General features: G+C 42.7%; 1 protein-coding gene across 1 annotated transcript in view; it reads left to right on the top strand.

Moving 5' to 3' along the window:
• The first annotated feature begins 309 nt into the window (after nucleotides 1-309).
• The window catches only part of LOC122656788 (3beta-hydroxysteroid-dehydrogenase/decarboxylase), a 62,168-nt gene continuing 36,284 nt past the window's right edge, over nucleotides 310-26,193 (top strand). The window contains exons 1-6 of the mRNA XM_043851438.1: nucleotides 310-641; nucleotides 967-1,056; nucleotides 1,153-1,286; nucleotides 1,414-1,584; nucleotides 24,272-24,388; nucleotides 24,499-24,578. Coding sequence (XP_043707373.1) covers nucleotides 392-641; nucleotides 967-1,056; nucleotides 1,153-1,286; nucleotides 1,414-1,584; nucleotides 24,272-24,388; nucleotides 24,499-24,578 — 842 coding nt within the window. The 5' untranslated portion in view covers nucleotides 310-391. The remainder of the gene's footprint in view (nucleotides 642-966; nucleotides 1,057-1,152; nucleotides 1,287-1,413; nucleotides 1,585-24,271; nucleotides 24,389-24,498; nucleotides 24,579-26,193) is intronic.

Here is a 26,193-nt window from a genome sequence, read left to right as displayed (position 1 = left end):
TAGCTAATGAGGTCACACCAATAATCCCCAAACCCCATAAACTAAAAATTGTTTCATATTTTGATCTTTGTAATAATGTACATATTTATAAAACAAGAAAGTACACAATAATATGGAATGCGCATGTTCTTGCAAACAAAGCGCTTTACTGAGTTGGTAGGAACTAGTGCTTGACCAAACAACAAAAAAAAAACAGAAGAAAAAACGGAGTCGGTACGAATTAGTGTAGGCCTACTAATGTATTTTTAACTCTTTATTTATTAGTTAATAGTTAATATATATTTATATTTTGCGTAAATTGTAAAAAAAATGTAAGTTAGGAAACCAAACGTCTCATCAGTTTCGGCGCCAAATATACCTGTAAATACACATTTCTTTTTTCTCCTCTCTCATGGCGATGCTTGAGGGTTCTATTGACGAAAACCCTGGAACCTGCACGGTTCTGAGTGGGAGAAGCTTCATTGGTAGATCGCTAGTCTTAAAGCTTTTAAAATCGAAGAAATGGATCGTGAGGATCGCTGATTCTGCTTCATCTTTGAATCTTGATCTCGTCGAAAATTCTGTTCTATCCGATGCGATTTTAACAGGTCACGCTTCGTATTTCCAAGTCGATGTTCGAGAAAAGTCTCAGATTATCAGAGGTGAATTTTCTTCAATGTTCTATTAAGACTAGTTCACAGTTTTTTTAACTTTTCGTTTTCCTGTTCATGTACTTTGGTTTGAATAATCATTTCGATTGTATTTTGAAATTCATTTCATTGGTGACTAGTGATTAGTGAACTTGGTTTCTGAGTAACTAACGATGTTGTGTTTCTGTTTTGACTTTGAGTTAGATACTGATCCCCATTTTATAGTTTCAATTCCGGGAAGACAATTGAGTTTTAGCTTTAGCATGAAATTGGAATTTGTGCATTCTGTTACAAAATTTTTGTGGTTGATTGTATGGATGGTGTTTTTCATCTGCAGCCATTGAAGGTTCATGTGTGGTATTTCACGTGGACGCAACTGATTTAACCATCACTGATTTCTATCACCAGTATATGATCAATGTTCAAGGTATCATCATTTATGTTGCAAGGATAATTTTGATTAGAAAGGATTTCTTGGCACCCTTCTAAAAGAATCAAATATTTCTGATAACTACTCATTCAGGTACAAAAAATGTAATCAGTGCTTGCCGAGAATGCAGAGTTAAGAGGCTTATTTATAACAGTTCGGCAGATGTTGTTTTTGATGGTATACATGATATATGTGACGGGGATGAGTCTATGCCATTACCTTGGCGGGTATGTCTTCATCTTAGATTGCTTATTCTTCACCTATACTGAACTGCATTTGGGTCTCATTGTAATTTCCTTGAATCACGGTATAGATTTTATATCTAATTTGTGTGATCTGTGTACCATGGTACAGTTTAGTGACACATTAAGTGAGTTAAAGGCTCAAGCAGAGGGACTAGTGTTGTTTGCAAACACTATTGATGGTCTGTTAACATGTGTATTACGGCCTAGCAATGTTTTCGGACCTGGAGATACATATCTCGTATCTTTTCTTGTGAAAGGAGCAAAATCTGGCTGGGCTAAGGTTTGGAATTACGTTCTTGTATTTACAACGTGTATTTTGTTTTTGTACAAGGGTAGCTCTTTATGTAGGAGTTCATGTTCTTGTATAACAGATTGCAAGTTTTAAACATTTCATTGCTGGCTTGTTATTATTGCGTCTTTGAACTTGAAATTTAATGCTGCATCCTAGTCGGCCCCTGCTATCTATAAGGACTCTATGGTTCAAATTCAGTACACACACACATGCGCACACACATACGCTCACACACGGACATGCACATGTACACACACACTCACACACACTTATGACTGTCGAGGATGCCTTTCCCAAGGCTTCTACTTGAGCTTGATGGTGGCTTATTTCTATAGCTTTGCAAGTCAGTTTTGATATCACGATACCTTCTTCCTCCATCTCAATTGCACTGTTCTTCGCTTTCTAGTTCCTTTTAGAGCCTTCATCCTACTCAAGAGTGCTGTCAATAGGCTATCTATCTATGGAAAAACAACCTCAGTTGTATCATGTGGTCATTTTTACACAGTGCCATGGCCCAAGAGCCAAGTCCTAGAAAGTCCCTGACTAGCAGTTTTCTGGGGTATTTTAGTGCAATGTATTTTGATGTTGTGTCCTAAGACAAAGTCATTAGAGCCATGATTTAGGCCATCAAGCAAAATAAGATGGCCTTAAAAGTAGTCAATATTCTATTCAGTGTGGTTGGAGCATTTACCTGACCCTAAAGTTTTGCATTAAATCTTTATAAAACAATGTGTGCATGTCATTACCAACTATAAAAGGTAAACCACCCAAACTACTAGACTTTTGGCTGGCCAGCCCAGCCTGGAGCTCTAATGCCCTGTCCTGTCCATCTCATTTGTTGGCTAGATTTTTTTTGACTCAACTGTGTTGGTTTTGGGTTTGACCAAACAACCCTAGCTAAAGAATGCTGGACACACTTGGATTGTCCTCAGATGTGTGATCACATTAATGCAAATTCAGTTGTCCTTCCGCTGAAATACTATCGTATGAGAAGAGACTTATCCTTCCGCTGAAATACTATTGTATAAGAAGAGACAAATTTGGGTGTCCTTCAACTGAAATATCTGAAGTGAAAATGTTTTCTTTTGCAATTGAGATAGTACTGATTGTAGTTGTAGTTTGAGATTTCGATTTTTATGTGGGTTTCCACCCTAAACCGATTATTTTTGGGTTTTGGTCAGCCATTTCGGTGGTCAAATGGCAATATTTTGACCTGAAATTTCAAGAAAACCCTAATTAAGCATCTTTAAACATATTTGAACCCTTAGATCATAAAAATACACACCCAAAATAGTAGTTGATTGAGACTTGTTTAGTATGTGTTTAGTTTGTCCTTTTTTTTGTGTTTTGGTTATGATAATGGTTAGATTTTTTTTCTTCTTTAGCTTTAGACTTTAGTTTTCCTCTTCTTTTTTTTTTTTTTCCCTCTCTTCTTTAGTTTTTATATTTTTCAAGTCATTTGAGCATAAACTGCAACCATCTTATGACTTGAAGTTTGGGTGGAATCAGATAAATGAATCAGGTTTAATAAACAAATCACTAGGTGATGAAATAGAGTACAAAACAGAGCAGCCACTGGTTGGATAAATCAGAAATTAAACTTTGATTTGATCTTACCTGTTGATAGGAATCTGATATGGAATGAAAGAACAGTTGAACGCAGCCAGAAACTATAGCTGTTGGTCAAAACTGAGACTCAGAATAAGGTTGGCGAGATAGAACAGAGAAAGAAGAAAAGAGAAGAAGAAGAATGAGCCCAGGCTTCTCACCATTGAACCATATCAGAATCTTATGTAAATACCAGTCCCAAAATACCCACAAGATTCAAATAGGAACAGAATCAGAATTAGAAACTTAGGGTTTATGATCAAACCAGCCAAGTGATGGTCACCCCACTTGGATTGAGTGTAGAGAATAGTAGGGGGTAGCTCGTCTCCAAAATTGGTTCAATTTTGATGGTCTGATGTAGAGATATCAAAGAGTTTACCAAAATAGAAGGTTTGAAGAAACCTTCCAAAACAATGCTGTTTTGGGCTTCCAGCAGCAATCGAGTGCAAGGCTTGGTGAATGAAGTCTGGTCTGCGACTTTGGATCAATTCTGATGGTTAGAAATGGAGATGGAAGGGTGAGAATGAAAATAGAAAGTATGGGAATTATGGAAGTTTCAGACAGTGGGATGGGGTGGAAGTGTCAATAGAGTGGAGGCAGTGGAAGGGGAAATCTGAGATTCAAAACCAACGGGGTTGATGTTGATTTGAAGGTGTTTTGGAATTAGAAGGTTGCAGCCAAAAGAGTTGCAGAGGTGCAGCACAACTCCAATCGATGGATCTCCCAGCAGCAGCAATCACAGTGAGTGAGGGAAGTCTTCAGCCTTGAATATTGTTCACCAGCAACAACAGCAACCACTTGGAGCAGCAGCTCGCTGTGAGCGCTACCTAAGCACTGTTGAAGGCACTCAGAGAAGAGTGGGAATAGTCCTAGATAGGAGAGGAAAGGTCTTTAGTTACAGTAGTCTGCCAGCCAATAGTACCTGTAGTCAGAAAGCTGAAAGCTGCCCTTTTAGTAACTTGGGAAGGCTTTTCCTCTGATCTTTTGTATGTGGGTGGGTAACGTGTTTCCAATCGATTCAGTCTGAGCCCCTAGCTTTAGCTTTCCCTGTGTTCCCCACACACATGAGTGGCTTTCTGGGCGGAGGGATGTTCACAGCACCCTGGGTTCGATGGAGCTTCTTAGCCCCTGTGTTGATCCAAGGGGACGCAGCAGCAACTGTTGCAGTCACAGATCAGTGGTAGCAGCACTAAAGGAGCTCGAACAGGGTAATGAAAGGAGGAGAAGAGAAGATAGAAGAAAGGGGTAGGGGGAATGGCTCTCTGATGTAGATCACAAGTCCATATGTACTCGCAGGAACAAGCCCCAAAACCAGCCCAGCGAGGTTGTGGGATTCGACTGCTGTGAGAGACAGCCTGGTCTGATGATGTGGCAAGTTTTTCTTGGTTCGATGGAGCATCACCTAAGGCAGCCCCAGCCCAAAGAGAAGCATGAAGAAGATAAGAGACCAAGAAAGAAATTAAAAAAGAAGTTACTGTTCACATAAACAGTACCCGAGTCACTGTTCATGTGAACAGTGATTTGGGGGCTGATATGGACAGCTGGTGTGAAGATTAGCTGCTGGATGTTGGTGGAATATTCTATTAGAAGTTGTTATTAACTTAATTTCTATTTTTGTAATAGTTCTTAGTTATTAAGTCTTAAGTATCTAGTAGTTTCTAATTTTGTTTCTTTCTTTTTAGTAGGTTACTATATTTACTAGTTTCTAATTTTGTTCCTTGTATGTTGGCTGAACTATAAAGCCTAGTTTCTATTTTCATTAGGTTTATATTTCTAGAAGTTACTATTTCTTAAGTTTCTAATTTTGTAAGCTGACCTATTCCATTAAATTGGCAACCCCTCTTGTAATAGAAACAAAATTGGAGAATAGAATTTGTGGCCAAGCTTGCCATCAGTTATGGGAGAAATTCCATGTTTCAACAGCTGGGATAGCTGTGGGTGAGAGAACCAGGCTGAGAGAGCCATTCCCCAACCTCCCTTCTCTTTTTATCTTCTTCTCCTTACTTCTTCTCCTTTATGTTTTCCATTCATATGTAATAGAAAAAAACAATAAAAAAAAGAGAGTTTTAGTTATTTAATTTGTTCCTTATCTTGTTGATCCTGGCTGCAATAATTCTCCTGCTGGTTTCCCCGGTTCGAGGTTGACTTTTGGATTACTCTCTCAGCCTGGGTGTCTCACCCACAGCTATCTCAGCTGTTGAAACAAGGAGGAACTCCCATACTCGATGGCTAATTTGGCCAGAAGATTCTTTTCTCAAAAATTGTGTTCCTTCATTAAGATGTGATGCCTATTAATAGCTTAGGCAAGCTTACAATAGAATAGAAACTTCCAAAATAAAAACAAATCTAAAATAGAAACTTAGAAAAATAGAAACTACTAAATCCTGACTAAAATAGAAGGTAACTAAATTAAAACTATTTGCCTTTATTATTCAGCCACATGCAAGGAACAAATTAGAAACTAATAAATATAGAAACTACTTAAGTGCACCAATCCTAGCTGACTGGTCAAAGGAGAATACTCTCAAAACCATGGAGCATCTTTGACTGGTCAAGGGGGGATCCTATCATAATTGTGGGGTAAAGTAGATCCTGCTTGGCTGGCTCGAGTTGGTCCTGCTGGGCTGGCTCGAGCTGGTCCATCTCTGGCCCAAAAAGGAGCCTGGTCTTTTGTCTCTTCCTCTGGCCAGAATCTACATCAGAATCTCCCTCTGTGTTGGTTTCTCACCCACTGATTCCCTCAGATATGTTGCAGAGCCAAGCTTCATTCAATATCATAAATCATTGGTGGAGCCTTGGCTCTTACAATGTTTAAATCGAAAACCATAAAATTGAATCCTATTCTGAATAGGGAACTCTAGTCCTAATCAAACTACTGTATTTAGTTGCTGATTACAACCATGACTTAAAAAACTTAGTAAACTAGGAATAAAAAATAGCAATTAATTAATTAACTAAGCCCATGTAGGCTGGATCCAGCTCACGATTTGGGCATACTTAGTCACCATCAAGCTGGCTGACTTGATCTTCCCAATGAACCTGGTTCACCTTATGACTAGGTTCTTGCTGGTTCGAGTGGCCCAAACTACATCAACTCTCCCCACATTAAAAAACTCGACCATGAGTTTTGGTAAGTTGGGGACTGATCTGCACATGGCATACGTTTATCTTCAAGCTATAGCAAAATTCAGGCAGCTTTGTGACAGTACAAATGTAGTCATTAATGCAAGGAGGGCACTCTTCAAGGTACTATGATGGAATGAAAAACTCCACGTGCTCAACTTCAACATCTTCAGTTGTGTCCATAGGTCAACCCATTTCAGCTTCAGACTTGAACCCTTGAAATTCTTCCTTGTCATCCTCAGTCTCCTCAATGTCTAGATCCACACATAGGACATGTATACCATACGCACCTATGTTGTCTTCATCCTCAACATCTTCTTTGTCAGCATCATCATCCTTCCCATCAGCATCGTCAAATCCCATGGATTCAGAAATTTTGAGATTTGGGTTGTCTTCAAGTGCAGCAATGACGGAATTGGTGTTTTGTCGTTGTGGGCAGAATTTGGTGAAGTGTCCATAGACCTAACAGCGGTAACACTTAAGGTCTTCATCAGTAGACATTGATGCCTTACCCTTGTCTGCTGTAACTGGTGGAACTTGGGTAGGAACACTTGGCTTGCTTGCTGAAAATTTCTGTTTAGCCTCTCCAAACTGTGAATTAGTATGCCGAGTGGAGTTAAGTAGATCTTCAGCTTCAAGGGCCTTCTCAAAACAATCATTCACGCTATGAATGTGAGTCACGCCCATCTTGTCACGAATATCAGCTCGAAATCCCAATTTGAAGCAAGATGGGAGCTGGCCATCTTCCTCATCCATGCTTGTACGTGCCAGAAGGTCATCAAACTTGTCTTTATACTCTTCCACAGTCATTATACCTTGACGACGAGTGTTCAGCTGGTCATGTAATTGTTAGAAGTGTTAGAAGTCATGTAACAGGGGTAGTTTAGGAACTAGTTGCTTTACTAGTTGTCTTATTATGTAATTCTTTTTCTTCTTTATTTCTCTAGTACCTCCCTAGGGAGGTGATTGTAATTCTCTCTTTATTATTATGTTTGAATCAATATAGGTGAATGGAGAACTCTCTCCATCACAATTGAGTACAACCAAAACTTGCTCTCTTCTTCTCTAACCTCTTCTCTTGTCTTCCTCTTCTTCTTTCAACCTCCTCTCCTCTTCCACTTACTTCATTAACCTAAATCTACCTTGGTATCAGAGCCGAAAGGTTTGAGAGTCGAATCAAGCTCCCTGTTTCCATTCTTTCCTTCTCTTTGAAATCCTAGGTCATAAAGGATTTCAAGGAGAAGCCTTTTATGTAAAGAATCTGTGATAATACTATGGAATAGGTTCAGGGTGATCTATTCTAGCCATTACAGCTGTTGTTTAAGCCTTGATGCAGCTCATTTGAAGATTTGAAGCCTGAGATTGGGAGAAGGTTTATAAGGAGACTGCCAAAGCTATCTGGGATAGTGTCTTTGTAGCCTATGATAGAGTTGGTGACATTGCCAAAGTCTATCAGCTCCATCAAAGAATTCACTCCTTGAAGCAAGGTGATAGGACTATTTCTGAATACTATAGTATGTTCCTTGGTCTTGTGGAGGAGTATGACCACTACAGGGACCTTCATTTGACCAACCCAGAAGATGAGGCTAAGGTGTATCAGACACTTGAAAAAGAGCGTGTATTTTCTTTACTTAGTGGTCTGAATCCTGATTATGAGCCAGTTAGACTCCAATTGTTGGGCCGGTCTCCTCTCCCTTCTCTTAGTGAGGTTTGCAGTCACCTACAGAGTGAGGAGACATGGCGGCTTACTATGGCAGCACCTGCTTCTTCTCATGAGAGGTCTGCCCTTAATTCCAGCTGTCTTCGGGACACCCGTGGAGGTGGTAGAGGCCAAGGGCCTAACAGGGAAGAAGCCAGTACTGTAGAGACAGTTAGTGCCAGTGGAGTTGGCAGAGACAGATTCAAGTGTGATCATTGTGGGCGAACTGGCCACACCAAAGATAGGTGTTGGTCTCTTCATGGTCGCCCCCCGGTACCCATGGTCGTGGTGGCCGTAGAGGGGGAGCTCGAGCTCATTCTACGACGACTGAGGCTGATGCTCCACAGGATGACTCTACCTTTATGGATGTAGTGGTCCGCAGGGTTGCTTCACAGTTGAGCACGTCCTCTACATCTAGTGTGGTTAGTTCCTCATCCTCCTCAGCATTACAGGTCTCCACTTCGGCTTCCTCTGCGGCACAGTCTTGGGTCATTGACTCTGGTGCCACAGACCATATGACTGGTATGTCTTGTTATTATGATTCCTATACCATTTGTTCTGGTCAGGATAACGTTAGGGTAGCTGATGGCTCCCTTTCCTCCATCTCTGGTAAGGGTAATATCCCTGTGACATCATCTATTTCTCTTAATTCTGTTCTTTATGTCTCTAACCTTACACTAAACCTTTTATCTGTGAGTCATTTGACTAAATCTCTCAATTGTTGTGTCACATTTTTTCCTTCTCATTGCCTTTTTCAGGATTTGGTGACGAAGAGGATTATTGGTAGTGGACGTGAGGAGTAAGGCCTTTACTTTTTTGACCCTTTTTTGCCCACAGCTCAATCCTATGTCTGTGGCCGTCATGTTAGTAGTTCTGTGGATTTCGTTATGTTATGGCATCGGCGTCTTGGCCATCCATCTTTTGTTGTAATGAGGAAACAATTACCTTACTTATTTTCTTCTATTGCCCCCTCATGTTTTTCAATGTGAACCATGTATGTTTGTTAAGCATTGTCGGTCTTCCTATCCTTATCATGGTAATAGAACTGTTGCACCTTTTCATATTATACATACTGATGTTTGGGGACCTTCCCCTACTACTTCTCTATTTGGCTATCGTTACTTTGTGTCATTTGTTGATGATTATTCACGTGCCACATAGACTGTTCTTCTGAAACATAAGTGTGATGTTTGTGAAGCCTTTCCGAATTTCTATCAAATGATCCTTACCCAATTTTAGACGAATATTAAAATTGTCAGATCTGACAAAGGGGGGGAGTACATGTTTGGTGGTCTTCAATCCTTTTTTACTACTCATGGCATTATCCATCAGCTAGTGTATGTTGACACGCCCCAACAAAATGGGGTTGCTGAGAGGAAAAATCGCCATTTATTGGAAGTTACCTGTAGTCTCTTATTTGGCATGCATGTTCCCAAGACCTTCTGGTCTGCAGCTCTTCTCACTGCCTCCTTTCTCATCAATCGTATGCCTACCAAGCTTCTTTACTTCAAATCTCCCTTGGACACCTTATCTCTCAAGGTCTCTGCTTTCTCTCTTCCTCCGAGAGTCTTTGGTTGTGTCTGTTATGTGCATGTCAATAAATCTGCTCGCACCAAACTTGATCCCAGAGCTCTCAAGTGTCTCTTCCTCGGGTACTCTTCTACTACCAAGGGTTACAAATGTTATCACCCATCCTCCCGGCGCTGTCTCATTTCTAAGAATGTTTCCTTTTTTGAGTCTATACCTTTCTTTGTCCCTTCTCAGCATCCTCTTCAGGGGGAGCATTGTGGGAGTGAACAGGCTGCTGATGACTTCTTTCTTTCCCCTCTATCTACATCTCCCTTTATGCTTGACATTGGAAAACACAGGACTGTAGATATGGTTGAGATTGATGATCAACCAGGGGGAAATATTGAGTTGGTTGTTGAAAGTGGTTCTGGTAAGGAAAAGGATTACCACATTACATACCAAAAGGGTGAAGGCTTGCATAATACAAGGAAGAAGACCTACCAAGAGTCCTCCTCAGATCCAGATCCACATCCTGAGATCCACTCCTCTCAATCAGGTGACACTCCTCCTCCATCTGATTTGGACCTTCCTATTGGTGTTAGGAAAGGAAAGAGAACTTGTACTAATCCCATATCCCAGTTTGTCTCCTATGATGCACTTTCTCCTACAGGTTGTGCCTTTGTTACTGCCCTCTCTACTGCTTCTATTCCCAAGAATGTTAGTGATGCTATGTCTAACCCAAAGTGGAGACAAGCCATGTCTGAGGAAATGATGGCACTTGAGAAGAATTGTACTTGGCAACTTGTGGATCTTCTCAAGGGACGTGTCCCAGTTGGATGCAGATGGGTTTACACAATCAAGTATAAATCTGATGACAGTATTAAGAGATACAAAGCAAGGTTGGTGGCTAAGGGATACAGTCAAGTCTATGGGATTGACTACCAGGAGACATTTGCTCCTGTGGCCAAGCATAACTTAATAAGAGTTCTTTTATCCTTGGTTGCCGATAAAGATTGGCCTTTATATCAGTTGGATGTGAAGAATGCCTTCCTTCATGGTGACTTGGAAGAGGAAGTGTACATGCAAACCCCTCCAGGCTTTAAGATGTCTTCAGCTGAAGGGAAAGGGTGTCTCCTTAAGAAGGCTCTATATGGTCTCAAACAATCACCAAAGGCATGGTTTGAGCGCTTCCGACAAGCCATTTTGAAGAATGGATATTCCCAGAGCCAAGCTGACCACACCCTCTTTACCAAGCAGAGTAATGGTACTATCACAGCTCTTATTGTCTATGTTGATGACATCGTGGTCACAGGAAATGATACTGTTGAGATAGGTAATTTGAAGAGCTATTTGGCACAGCAATTTGAATCAAAGATCTGGGTCCCTTGAAATACTTCTTAGGAATTGAAGTATCAAGGACCAAGAAAGGAATCAACATATGTCAGAGTAGGTTTATTCTTCATTTGTTGACAGAGACAGGGATGCTAGGCTGCAAACCAGCAAGTTCTCCTATTGAGCAGAATCACAAACTAGGAGATGACTGTGGTCCTCCTCTTGTTGATGCGGGGAAGTATCAAAGGCTAGTGGGGAAGCTTATCTATCTCTTTATGACTCGGCCAGATATCTCTTATGCGGTAGGAGTTGTCAACCAATTTATGCATGCTCCCAAGAGTGGCCATTTAGATGCTGTGTATCGCATTTTGAGGTATTTGAAGTCCTCTCCAGGGAAAGGACTACTATATGCAAGACATAATCACTTGAGAGTGGAAGGCTTCATAGATGCTGGTTGGGCTGGTTCCATTACAGACAGGAGATCTACCTCCGGCTATTGTACCTTTGTGGGAGGTAACTTAGTTACATGGAGGAGTAAGAAACAGCATGTTGTTGCTAGATCTAGTGCCGAGGCAGAATTTAGAGCTATGGCACATGGGGTGTGTGAACTCATCTGGCTCAAGAGACTTGTTCAAGAATTGGGGTTTGACACTGAAGGACCCATGAGGATCTATTGTGACAACAAGGCTGCCATCAGTATTGCTCACAACCCTGTTCAGCATGACTGGACTAAACACATTGAAGTTGATAGACATTTCATTCGGGAGAAGATTGACTTTGGCTACATGTGCACTCCTTTGGTGAAGACTGGTGATCAGTTGGCAGATATCTTCACCAAGGCTCTTGGTTCTCCTCAGTTTAGTACTCTCCTAAGCAAGCTGGGAATGCATGATATATATTCTCCAGCTTGAGGGGGAGTGTTAGTAGTGTTAGAAGTCATGTAACAGGGGTAGTTTAGGAACTAGTTACTTTACTAGTTGTCTTATTATGTAATTCTTTTTCTTCTTTATTTCTCTAGTACCTCCCTAGGGAGGTGATTGTAATTCTCTCTTTATTATTATGTTTGAATCAATATAGGTGAATGGAGAACTCTCTCCATCACAATCGATTACAACCAAAACTTGCTCTCTTCTTCTCTAACCTCTTCTCTTGTCTTCCTCTTCTTCCTTCAACCTCCTCTCCTCTTCCACTTACTCCATTAACCTAAATCTAATTGTAATCTTCGTCGAAAGATGGATGATAGATACTTCTCTTTCAACACTTCATCTCCAACTTGTCTTCATTTGTGCACCACCATTTCCATGGTATACCTGTTAACTGGTTCATGCTAGCTTCATCTTTCGCTCCTCTGTTAGGTTGAACCAATCAAAGTAGTCGAGGGCGCACAACCAATCATAGAACACCTATGGAGCATGCCTTCCATTGTACTCCTTCAGTCTCAACTTCACTTTATGCCTCTCATCAGGATCAAGGTTCAAGAACTCGGTTTTGGTATTGGTTTCGCCTAGCCAAAAAACCGAGTTGGGCCGAGATCTCGGAGAGTTGGTGTAACTTGAGATTGGTTGAAGGTTTATGAGAAAGGAGACTGCCAAGGATATTTGGGATAGTATCTCCAAGACTTTTGATTGAGTGGGTGATTCGGCTAAGGTTTACCAACTCCTCTAGAAGATCATCACAATGAAATAGGGAGATAAGACAATTTCTAAATACTATAACATTGTTATTGGTCTTTGGAAGGAGTATGGCCATAATTGGGATCTCTAACCATCCAATCCAGAGGATGAAGCAAAGGACTACTGAACTCTTAAGGAGGAGCGTGTCCTAATCGTCGGTGGGCACCACCATTTCCATGGTATACCTGTTAATTGGTTCATGCTAGCTTCATCTTTCGCTCCTCTGTTAGGTTGAACCAGTTAAAGTAGTCGAGGGCGCACAACCAATCATAGAACACCTATGGAGCATGCCTTCCATTGTACTCCTTCAGTCTCAACTTCACTTTATGCCTCTGATCAGGATCAAGGTTCAAGAACTCGGTTTTGGTATTGGTTTCGCCCAGCCAAAAAACCGAGTTGGGCCGAGATCTCGAAGAGTTGGTGTAACTTGAGATTGGTTGAAGGTTTATGAGAAAGAAGACTGCCAAGGATATTTGGGATAGTATCTCCAAGACTTTTGATCGAGTGGGTGATTCGGCTAAGGTTTACCAACTCCTCTAGAAGATCATCACAATGAAATAGGGAGATAAGACAATTTCTAAATACTATAACATTGTTATTGGTCTTTGGAAGGAGTATGGCCATAATTGGGATCTCCAACCATCCAATCCAGAGGATGAAGCAAAGGACTACTGAACTCTTAAGGAGGAGTGTGTCCTAATCGTCGGTGGGCTAAACCTTGAATATGAACCAATCCAAGTACAAATTTTAGGCCAGTCTCTTCTTCCCTCGTTAGATGAAGTTTGCAGCTACTTGCAAATTGAGGAGACCTGGTGAGTAGTCATAGAAATTGCACCATCTCTTGAGCGGTCTGCTCTTACTTTTAGCTCCCACAAAGATTAGCATGGTAATGGGAGAGGTAAAGGGCCACCCTGTGGAGATGACAAAGATGGAGTTAGATGTGATCACTGTGGGAAAGCTAGCCACACTAGAGAGCAGTGTTGGGTGCTTCATGGCTGTCCCCTGGTATGCATAGTTGCAGGAGAGGAGCTAAAGCATACACTGTGATGGCTAAGACTTATCCTATGTGGTATCCATTTGGACTAAATACAGATTACAATTTTCTCAAACAGGAGGACATTGTAGCATTTAGCAGGGTTATGTCAAAGCTGGGTAGATCTTCTTTTACATGTATAGTGCCAGGACTCTTTGACTTGAGTTACTGAGTCTCTGCATCTGCTCCTTCATTACCTCTTCTTGGGTCATTAACTCTGGCGCCACCAATCATGTCATATGACTGGTATATCTCAGTGTTATGATTCATATTTTGTCTGCTTTGGTAGGGATAAGGTTAAGGTAACTGATGGTTCCCTTTCTTCTATTTTTGATAAAGGTAGTCTTCATGTCATTTCTTCTATTTCTCTTGACTTTGTTCTTCATGTTCCTCATTTGCTACTAACCTCTTATTTATGAGCCACCTAACCAATCCTTGAATTGTTGTGTCACCTTCTTTCCTTCTCATTGTCTTTTTCAGGATTTGGTGACGAAGAGGATTATTGGCAATGGACGTGAGGAGAAAGGGCTCTACCTTCTTGAACTTAGAACATCCTTTTTGCTTATTACTCAATCCTATGTGTATGGACGTAATGACAACAGTACTGTTGATTCTATGATGCTTTGGCATCAATGTTTAGGCCATCCTTTTGCTATGAAAAAACAGTTGCCACACTTATTTTCTTCTTCCCATGTTTTTCAGTGTGAATTATGTATGTTTGCTAAACATTGTCGGTCTTCCTATCCCTATCGTGGTAATAGATCTATTGTTCCTTTTCATATTGTGCATATTGATATTTGGGGGCCCACTCGAACTACTTTATTCAACTATTTTTATTTTGTTTCATTTGTTGACGATTGTTTCCACACTACCTAGACCTTTTTGATGAAATACAAGAGTGATGTCTATGATTTATTCAATTTGATCCAAAATTAAAATTGTTCATAAAGGGCGGAAGTACATGTATGGTGGACTCCAAAACTTTTTTTGATCAATAATGGCATTATTAATCAGCTTGCTTGTGGGGTAGCTGAGAGGTAAAATCACCATACTAGGAGTCTACTATTTGACATGCATGTCCCTAAGACCTTTTGGTCTAATGCCCTTCTTACTGTTGCTTTCTTTATCAACCACATGCCCACTAAACTCCTTTATTCCAAATCTCCTTTGGAAATTTTGTCTCCTTAGGTTTTTGCTTTCTCTCTTTCCCTTGAGGTGGTTGGGTGTGTCTGTTATGCTAATGTTGATAAGTTTGCTTGGACTAAACTTGGCCCCAAGGCCTTCAAATGCCTTTTTTCTTGGGCATTCTCCCTCTACCAAAGGCTATAAGTACTACCATCCCTCTCCCAAAGGTGACTTCTTTCCAAATATGCCACATTCTTCGAATCTATGCCTTTCTTTACTCCTCAACAACATCCTCTTCAGGGGGAGCGTAGTGGGAGTAAAAATGCTGTTGATGTCACCCCTTTTCCTCTACCCTTGCCTAGTTGTCTATTTCTGCTTGATGTTGGGAAATACAAAGAAGTGGATGTTGTTGATCATTGAGGTGTTGGTTCTAGTAATGAGGAGTTATTTGTGTACAAAAGAAAAGAAAAGAAGACTTGCTAAGAATCCTCTTTGGATCTACATCCTGAGATTCACCTTCCTCAGCCAGGTAACATTCCTTCCCCTTCATTTGGGATATATCTCCCCATCGCTATTCGAAAGGGAAAGAGAGCTTGCACTAATCCTATAGCCAAGTTTGTTTCCTATGATGCTATTTCTCCTATAGGTGTTGCATTTTTTGTTGCTCTTTCCTCTACTTCCATTCCCAAAAATGTTATCGAGGTCATGTCTGATCCAAAGTGGAAGGAAGTAATGTCTAAGGAAATGATGGCTCTTGAGAAGAACCGTACTAGGAAGGTAGTTGATCTTCCCAGGGGGAGAGTTCTAGTTGGATGTAGATGGGTCTACACAGTCATGGTACTGTGGAAAGATATAAGGCTAGGTTGGTGGCCAAAGGGTATAGTCAAGGGTATGGGATTGATTATCAGGAGACATTTGCTCCTGTGGCTAAACACAATTCGGTAAGAGTTCTCTTATCATTGGCGGCCAATAAAGTCTAGCCATTATATCAGCTGGATGTGAAGAATGCTTTCCTCCATGGTGACTTAGAAGAGGAAGTATACATGCAAACTTCACCAGGCTTCAAGTTCTCTTTAGCTAAAGGGAAAGTGTGTCTTCTTAAAAAGGCATTATATGGCCTCAAATAGTCCCCTAAGGCTTGGTTTGAGAGGTTTAGACAGGCCATTCTAAAGAATGGGTAATCCCAGATCAAACTGACCACATTTTATTTATCTGGAGAGGTAATGGTACTATCACAATCTTTATAGTCTATGTGGAAGACATTGTGGTGACTGGAAATGACTGGGATGAGATAACTAGACTAAAGTCCTACTTGGCCCAATAGTTTGAGATTAAAGATCTTAGACCCTTGAAGCATTTCTTGGGGATTGAAGTGTCAAGTTCTAAGAAGGGAATAAACATATGTCAAAGGAAATTTGTACTGGATCTGTTGAAAGAAACAAGAATGTTGGGTTGCAAACTAGCCAACTCTCGTATTGAACAGAATCACAAGCTAGGAGAACTCTATGGTCCATCCCTTATTGATGCAGGGAAATACCAGAGACTAGTGGGGAAGCTGATTTATTTTTCTTTGACTCGCCAAGATATTACCTATGCAGTTGGGGTAGTGATGTAGACAAGCTGATGTTTGGCAAGCATTATGCTGGGAGTAAGCATAAGAAGAGGGCTGGTTCACGAGGAATTTGGCTACATATGCACCCCTTTTGTGAGGACCAAACAGAGCATATTGAGGTGGACTGAGATTTCATTAAAGAGAAGATTGACTCTTGCTACATATGCACCCCTTTTGTGAGGACAGGTGATCAGTTGGCTGACATCTTCATCAAAGGGCTCATTCCTCATCAGTTCAGTACTCTTCTATGCATGCTAGGAATGCATGACATTTATTCTCCAGCTTGAGGGACAGTGCTAGAGTTCATGTAATAGGGGTACTTTGGGTACTAGGCTATTATGTTGTAATGTGTTTTTCCTTTTTTACCTCCCTTAGCTATCTTCTATTAGCATGGGGGGTAAGGATGTAATTTCCCTTGGTAGTTAAGTGAATCAATATAGGGAAGAGATGAAACATACTCTCCTATATACTTCTACCTCCACTTCTCTCTTTCTTCTCCTTCAACCTTCTACTCTCATCTCCTCTCTTGCCCTCTTGATCTCTTTCAACCTCTAGATTCCAACTGATGGAAGCTTAAAAAAAATTCAAAAGTGGAAGAAACAGTGGTAAAAGAAGAGTTTATGTGACAGAAGATACCAATTGAGTAAACATAATTCGAAGGGATCGAGATTGTTGATTTCCTTCTTCCTTCACAAATCTTGGATATAAGGAAGTCAACTGTTACTGACTTTGATTGTGAGATTTCATGGATCATCGTACCTTCAATTCTTCGAAGCCTATCACCGAGGATGTTGATCGGTTGGGAGAGATGTGTCCTGATTACGAGGCACGAGAATTATTCTTTTCTGACATGGAGGGAATAATGCAGACCCGAATTTAATATATGTTTAGATAGGGCCTTAATTTATTTTTGGGGGGGGGGGTTATCATTGTATTGGGCTGAAATATAAAGCTCAAAAGTAGGGTCTTAAGGGTGCACAAAAATTATTATTTTATTAGTAGGGCCTTTGAGGACCTATTAGATAATCAATCAGTCAGAGTCTTGGCCTTAATGTTGCACTGGACCGATTAGGCCCCACCGATTTACACCCCTAACTGAAGCTACCAAAGTGCTGAAATACTTAATTTTTGGGCTACACTGAAACAGCCACTGGAAGCGTCTAAGGTCCTCATCTTGTCAAACAAAGGGCTGAAATATTTCCTTTTTGGGCTGTACTTTTTTTTTTTTAAAACCTGAATATTACCTGGGACCCGGGCCAGCCCCTAGCATTTTATTTATTTCCAAAAAGAATCAAGAATACAAGGGGGGGGGGGACATTCCACCTTACCCCAAACCAAGGCACACAAGCGCTCAATAGTCTCTCTGAATGAAATCTTACTCCCCATATAAGCAAAGCCCGCATGCTAAAACCTGAAGATTGGTATTCCTGCCTTGTCCTCCCTAATAGTACCTGAGAACCCCCCCAGGCAGGCAACCTTGGTGAAGGTGAAAGAAGATCCCGTATCGCACACGTGATTAGCCAGCCAATCCGCCGCTCTGTTGCTTTCCCGAAATGTGAAAGACACCCGAGTGAGAGATATAAGTGCCAAAACTTCGTGGAACCAGTACCATCCCTTCCATAAATTACACCTCTTAAGGTTTACCATTCTAACCATGGTAGCCGAATCTGAGTTTACCACCATCTCCGTAAGACCAAGCTCTTGGCATAGACCCAAACCATCCCTCAGCGCTCTGAGCTCAGCTATGGAATTAGTGCAGTCCCCATAGAAATTAGCAAAAGCTGCTAGCACCACTCCATTCTGATCCCTAATCACCCCTCCCCCTCCACCATGTCCAGGGTTCCCCTTGTAGGCTCCATCCACATTAAGCTTCACAGAGAGAAAAGGGGGGCTCCAATAAACAGGGAGGGGGCGTTTCAGCTTTGCAGATGGCGCCAACAGGGCAAAACACTGGAGAATTAAGTCATCCCTAGGGGATTCCAGCCGACCGACCTTGGAGGACAGCTGAACCTCTCTTACCCATCCTTTAATGCCCTCAATAATGGATGTTGCACTACAACACCTCTCCCCATGCCTTCTACTGTTTCTCTCCTTCCAAAGCTCCCAAACAATCAAAGCAGGCAAGATTCTAGTGATATAAGTACTAAGACTCTTGCAGCTTCCCGACTCTTGCGGGCAACACCCGACTTGACATCCTGAGAGGCGGAAAGGTAAGTCCAAAAGCCGGAAAAGAAATCCCAAACTTTATAGGCGTATCACCAGAACCCCCAAGTAGTGATCCGTGGTTTCCCTCCTTGGCTGTCCACAACAGTTGCACCTAGAAGCCAGGGGAATGCCAAGAGCCATCAGAGAATCATCGGTGGGGATCTTACCCATAAGAAGGCTGCCATGAAAAGAAAGCCACTTTCGGGGCACCGCTGACACCATACCCATTTAGCAAGGGTGTTCTGGAGACCCACGCGAACTTCATTCCATGCCGACCTAGTAGAGAAACGGCCATCACTAGCGGGAGTCCAAACCAAAACATCGTCTCTATCTCGAAAGCATAAAATTCCCTAGTGTGATGCTGCCCCTGCGCCTCGAGTCAATGAGTCTTAAGATGTCCTCCCTCCAAGCTCCCTCCTCATCAACCGCATCCTTAACACACAGATCCAGATCCACTAGCAGACCATTATCCAAAAAATCGATCAAGGGCCCAACCCCCACCCAGTTATCCAGCCAAAAGGAGATATTGCTAGATCTTAGCAGCCACCTTGACCTCTCCAACATGAACCCCTTAAACTCCAACGTGCTACGCCAAGTCTTAGAGATTTGAAAAAGCCGCCCCACAGAGAGCGATCCGACAACACTTTCCAAAGACCTTTCAGCCTCGAGGAGAGGCCCACATCCTCAAGGAGCCGAATTCCCTGCACCCTTCCTCAAGAGGCCTACAAACCTTTTCCAGCTTCACCACCTGCCCGCGCGATTACCCCACCACGAAGGGCAGCTTTTGGCGGATCCGAGTAGCTGTGACATAAGCGGCATTGAGGAGAGAACATGCCTTAAAAGCGTAACACGACCTCCAGTAGACAATAATCTTCCTTTCCACCCCGCCACCTTACTCCTAATCTTCTCCACCAGCCCGTCAAAGAAACAGATTTTGAGCCTACCCGAGTAGAGAGGAGCTCCCAAATAAGTGATAGGGAGAGACTTCCTGGGAAAGCCAATGACCACCCCTACCATACAGGCTGCAGCCATCGAGGCTTTTTCTCCCAACACGAAGCAACTTTTATGACTGTTAACAAGCTGGTCCCGAAAAACCATCATATTTGGTATTGAAGCCCATAATTTGCTTGAGAGAGCTCTTCAAACCTCTAGCAAAAATGATAGTGTCATCTGCAAAGAGGCAATGTGAAATTCCAGGGCACCCACTCGGAAGGCTGTAATAAGCTGCATGCCCATCAACAAAAAGGCCTTTTATTCCCCTGCTCAGCACCTCCTCAGCCAAAATAAACAGAGCAGGAGAGAGGGGGTCCCCCTGCCGCATGCCCCTAGAAGACTTAAAGAAACCGGACTGCCTACCCACCATAACAATAGAAAACCAGCAGTTCTCCACTGTCTTCCTGATCAGAGAAATCCAAGCATCACCAAAACCAAACCTGGTGAGAACCAACCCGAGGAACTCCCATTCCAGGCGGTTATAGGCCTTGGCCATGTCCAGCTTGAGAATCACGTTTCCTCCCCTTGTCCTCCGGTTTAAGTCTTGAGCCACTTCTGAACAATGGCTATATTATCATGTATGCACTGCCCGACAACGCACCTTGCTCCTGCGCACTAAGGAAGGAAGGAGCCCCGCCAATCTCGAGTAATGATCTTTGCAAGGATTTTATAGGAAAAGTTACGAGAGACTAATAGGCCGAAAATCTGCCATTACCTCGGGTTGTCCTTCTTTGAAATGAGCACCAGGTTGGCCGACGTAAAGCTTCAAGGCGAGCCCTCTCGTAAAGAACTCCCCTGCACTGCAGCCCGGACATCATGTCCCACCACATCCCAGGCGAGGCCGTGAAAAAATCCCGGAAAAGCCATCTGAACACTGGAGCACTATCCCCTAATAAGGCAAAAATAGCCTCCCTCACCTCCTCCATAGAAGGAATTAACGGGAGAGAGGAGTTGTGCAGTCGATTACAACTTTGGGAATCGCGACAACAGCCCCTCATCCACCACGCAGCCTTGAGAGGCAAAAATCCCGAAAAGTGCTGCACCGCCTCGGCTTGAACCGCATCGGTGTCCGAAATCCACTAGCCATCTACCCCTGAATCTTGTGGGGGGGGCGGGGGGGGGGGGGGGGGGGGGGGGGGGGGGGGGGGGGGGGGGGGGGGGGGGGGGGGGGGGGCCGTCCTCCGTCTGACATTCACCATGGAATGGAAGAATTTCGTGTTCCGATCCCCTTCCTTCAACCAGGTTACTCTAGATTTCTGCCTCCAAAAAATTTCCTCCTATAAGAGAACCCCCTGAAGGACTTCCCTGGCCTCCTCAAGAGCCCCCTTGGACTCAACACTGTTACATCGGTCCGAGTCCGCTTCTGCCGTGCTAACAGAATCCTCCGCATCCTTAACCTTCTGATGGATATTACCAAAAACCTCCTTGTTCCATAAACGTAGAGCACAACGAAGGTCTTTAAGCTTTAGGAACAAAACATAGAGAGGCGAACCAACTACCGGCTTACCCCACTGGCTCCTGACAAACTCCATAAACTCCGGATGTAACAGCCACATCTGTTGGAATTTAAATGGCGAAAAAGAGTTGTCACGGGCAGCAGCAAAGGACATCCAAATAGGAGCATGATCTGCACAGGTTCGGTTAAAATAGGTAACATCACACCTGGGAAAAGCACCTGCCCATTCCGCATTAACCAAAAACCGGTCCAACCTGGCCATAACCCGCCTAGCACTGACCTGGTTATTTGACCAGGTAAAAACACTGCCTGAGAAACCAGCATCCAGAAGGCCAGCACTACTCACAAAGCTTCCAAACTCCTCTAGTGACTGCGAACAAGCAGGACAACTCCCCGCCTTTTCCATAGGGGAAGCCACAACATTAAAATCACCCCTCACCGCCCACGGACAATCAATGGCCCTAGAAAACAGCTCCAGCCTAGTTCACATCTCCCGCCTCTCTAGCACCGAATAAAGGCCATGAACAAAAGTAATAAGAAAAGTCCCCACTCCTATGTCCACACACCGTAAGGTGACAAACTGTTGATGCTCCTCCAACACCGTTACCTGCACAGAGGCCCTCCAAAAAACCCACAACCTGTCCAGGACATGCAATGAGTCCAACCCAACCCTTTGCAAAATCATCCGTGCCTTAGGTTCAGCAATCGCAACAATATCAATCTTATGCTGACTTACCAAAGTTTTCAAACGCCTTGAAGTAGGCTTATTTCCAATCCCCCGTGCATTCCAAAACAAACAACTCATTTGGAAACATTTAGAGATGCCTCACCGATCCCATGGACCTCGTGATACGCTGGCCAGGCCCCTCCCTAGCTGGCCGACCCCGTTTGGCCTTCCTGATTTTCTTCCTCTTATAAACCTGCGCAGCACTGAGCAAAGCAGCTCGAGCGGACACCTGCTTGAAGCGCTTCCCTGCACGTGCCCCCGTAGGCACCGGCACTCTATTCTCCTCCCCCAACCTGATGACTGTTCTACGAATCCTGCTCTCAATTGAGACGTTAAACCTCTTAAAACTCTCTAGTAAAGCCTTTCGATCCAAGGTGGGGGCAGCCAAATCAGCCACCTGCGAGTCATCCCTGGTGCGCCTAGTTGGGTCCCTATACCGGAAGAAAGGCTCCGAATGCTCCCCCATTGACTGCGAACAGTCCACACTAGAGCTGCCGCCACTAGCAACCACGCCAAGCACACCTGTGCACACCCCCAACCTCTCTTGAGTAGGCGCATCAAGCGCCAAAACACTGCCAACGCCCTCCCCTGCTTTGTCGAGCACAGCATTGTTGCAGGGAATTTCTCCCTCCTCTAAGGCCTGATCACCAATCAAGCCTTCCATCTCCTGCAGCACAGCGCCAACCTCCGTCGTCTCTCCAGTCACACCCTCAGGCTGGATACCCCAACGCCACCACTGGCAGGGTCAACCGCCAACCCGAAACCAGCAACCCCCGCGAGCTGCCCTGTCTGCCTCCAACTACCCTTCCGTTGAAGAGCCATCTGCCTCTGGCCAGTCATAACAGCCCTCCCATCTGCACCACGTGAAGGCCCCTACCCAGTTGGAATAAAAACCCCATTGCCGTCCCTATCGCCAGCAATACCACTCAGTACTGGTATCGTGTCACGATGCTCCTTCCGTTCGGCAGAATTGCCAGGCAGCACTGCAACATCAACAGCCTTTCGCGCCTTCCTACAAGACTCCTTTGCATGACCCAACTTCGAACAGACCGCACAGTACGCTGGAAGCTTCTCATACACGATCTTCTGGTAGAACCCCTCAGACCCACAACCTATCCACAACTTCGATGGCAGCTCCCATCTAAGATCAACCTTCACACAAAATCTAGCTTCAACTATTCATGTAACAGTGGCCGTGGCGCCATCCACCTTTAAAAACCTTCCTATCGCACCAGCGATCGACACCAGGTAATTTCCTTGGTAAAATTGACAGGCAGCCCCGGCAGCGAGACCCACACCGGAGCGAGGGGGATTCCCACCCCGAAACAAACTCTGAAGACCACTTCAGGAAACGGAGAAGGAAGCCCTGAATAAACACTTGCTCTTTCAGCTATACTTTAATGAAGTCCGACGGCGCCGAGAATCGCAGAAGGACATGCCGTGGGTCCAACGTCAAGACAACCACATTGCTCTGCAAGAACAGATTCTTCTGGAGAAAAAAAAGCCTTAATCGAATGCAGGGAGGGCCTGCCATAACTGCATTTTGCGATCAGAGTAGTTGAGAAAGCCTGCTCCGACAACTCGACTTCTTGCTTGGAGAAGAAGACAGCAGGACCACCGAAGAAAGAAGAAGGTTTCTTCACCGTAATCTCCACACGAGGCCCTGTTAAGGTGGAAGGAGCCAAAGTCTGCGAAACCACTGAGGCGAACGAGGGAGCAACCCCACCAAAGGGGACCCCACGAAGGGGAGGATCAGGAGGGTGCTCCTCCAGAGATGGAGGACCCGTCATAGCCAGAAACCACGCAAGACGCCAAAACCCTAACGTACGCCACCAGAGCCTAAAGTACGCCACCAAAAACCACGCAAGGCATCACCCAAAAATTAAATAATCTTTTTGGGCTATACTGAAATAGCCTAAAACGGCTGAGGTTCTCAATTTGTCCATGAGGCTCCATTCCATACCTAGTTTTATTAAAAAAAAAAAAGAGCGTCCCAGTGCACGAGGGTCCCGCTACTGTAGGGTTTGGGAGGGGCAAATGAACGCAGCCTTACCTCCATATCTGTTTTTTTGCATTTACATCCTCAGAATATAACTTTCATGTTGAAAGTTTCTACAGGAAAACTTTGTTCCACAATGTATAGAGGGCAGTAAATATATTAACGAGGGTACTGCATTTGTATTTCAATTTATTTCTTTGATTATATTGGCACAGTGGTGCTATGAATTAGCAGTTCATCTTTACCCACTTATATGCAGACCAATATTCAATTGTCATAGACTTCACACCCTTTATTTTTCCATTTTCTTACATCTACCGGCTTTCAATCTCCAGGAAGAATAATGTACTTTGTGCAAAATGCTCCTTTTTTCCCAGTTCTTGCTTTTTTGGTTTTTTACACGTCTCAATTATACAGAAGCTTTATACATATCTCAATTTCCATTTCTCTTGCATTTCTTCTTCAGAACATGTTCCATTCTCTCTTTTATATACTTCTATACTGCTTTGCAATGTTGGTTCTATGAATATATATTGCTTTCAGAATTTGTTTATAGAAAGTGACAAAAGTTCTCGTTTCAGTTTATTGTAGGAAATGGTAAACATATGTGTGATTTCACCTATGTTGAGAATGTTGCCCATGCTCATATCACTGCAGAAGAAGCTTTGTGCTCTCGGGTGGCTTCTGTCGCTGGAAAGGTATTCTCTTACCCTTTAACTATTCTTAGGTATTACACACAACATGTGTTTGCTTGTCCTTCATAACCTGATTAATGCTTGCAGAAATATTCATTATGAATTTTTTGTAGGCATTTTTCATTACTAATCTTCAACCAATGAAAAGTTGGGATTTCTTGTCTCTCATGTTGGAAGGCTTGGGACCTCAAAGGTTAGATATGCATCCTGATCTTTCATGCTGGGTATGTGTTTTTTTTTTTTTGGTTCTTTTTTCCAAAGGGAAGGCGAAATGCTCAGTGAATTTAGAAATCTCCCAAAATCATATACTGTTCATGAATCTTTCGAAATTGTTCATGATTACTTTGAGGGAAGGATTGGTGTTTCTATCTAAATTATTCAAATATTCTTAAAATGAAAATTACATAGAGTTTTTGGACTTTGAGAAGTATCATGACATTTAAGAAGGTATGTTACTTGGGACACCAGTTCTCATAAAGGTAATTATATAAGATTAGACCTTTTATAACTGAACATTTGTCTTACATGAAAGAGATGGTGACCATTGTACTTTGGTGATCATTAGAAACTTCATTGATGCTTATTAACTATTACAGTTGTTTCTATGTTATCTTCTTCTGCTGGATAGTAGTCTGAAATAACCAACTAGGATAATGTGAGTGATTCTGGGACAGGTTTGTCAAATGGAAAAATGCAATCAGCTAACGTTTCTGTGGTTATTAAGGCTGTTGGCTGTGGGGAATGGATAAGGTTCCAGAGCAAAGTTTGTTCAGAAAAGATAGGCCCTAGTTGTGCAGTAAATTTATTTTGCCAAGTCAGCCGCCAGATGGTAGATATGGGCAAGGTTTTAAGTATCCTTCTGTATCCATCGAAACTAACCGATACGTATTTTATCTTTAAGGTACCGATACAATACCTTAAAAAATTTGGTATTAGTACATGGTAGAAACCTCATCATTCATATATAATTAATTGAATGCACTTGTCTCATCGTACTTTTTGTTCTCCTTTTTATACGTGAACTATTTTACATTTACTTATTTATAGTGTTTTATGCTTCAATACTGTATTTTGCATAAGCATTTGTATATGTTTTCTTACCATTTACATACGTATCGTGTGTCTCTCCGATATTGTATATTATCTCTCTCTCTCTCTCTTAAAATCACCCTTCTGATACAATACCCGATACTGATACTTTAAAACTTGGATATGGGTTCCTTTCCATTATTCATAGAACTATCAGTTCTATGCTTCTTCTAAGTTCTAACCAGCATGCTCTTTCTTTATTATATGCTTTGCAATATGAGGACATCAACCTAACCCGCATGCCCTCTCTTTATTATATGGTATGCAATATGATGCCATCAACCAAAAGTAAAATCCACTCCCGTCCAGTGAGGTTTCCCTTCAGCCAACAGCATTTGTTGCTATGTTTTCTCTCAGGTGTCTATGTGATATTTTGCTGCACTGTATCCTTGTTAAACTTGTATATAACGCACCTGGTGCTATAAATGATGGATGGGCTGTTAAAGATTTGGGGTGCTCTGATGTAATGTTCTACTCCAAGCAGTACCTTGTTAAGAAGGGAGGAATAAGGTCTGCGGTTTCTTGAACGAATCTGTTCCGGTTCAATGGAACCAGGTTCAGTTGGTTCGGGCCCGACCAACCAGGTCTGGTTGTTTTCTAGTTCACCCAAAACCTGTCCTAATTACTCCAGTCCAAGTCTTAATCAAAGAAGGATCAAAAGTAATTAACGTATGTTTGCAGCATTTGAGAAGCATTATGTAGTTGGTAGAAGGTTAAGA

Source organism: Telopea speciosissima, chromosome 3, assembly GCF_018873765.1.
Source record: "Telopea speciosissima isolate NSW1024214 ecotype Mountain lineage chromosome 3, Tspe_v1, whole genome shotgun sequence".
Taxonomy (NCBI): Eukaryota; Viridiplantae; Streptophyta; class Magnoliopsida; order Proteales; family Proteaceae; genus Telopea; species Telopea speciosissima.
This window is presented reverse-complemented; position numbering and strand designations above follow the sequence as displayed.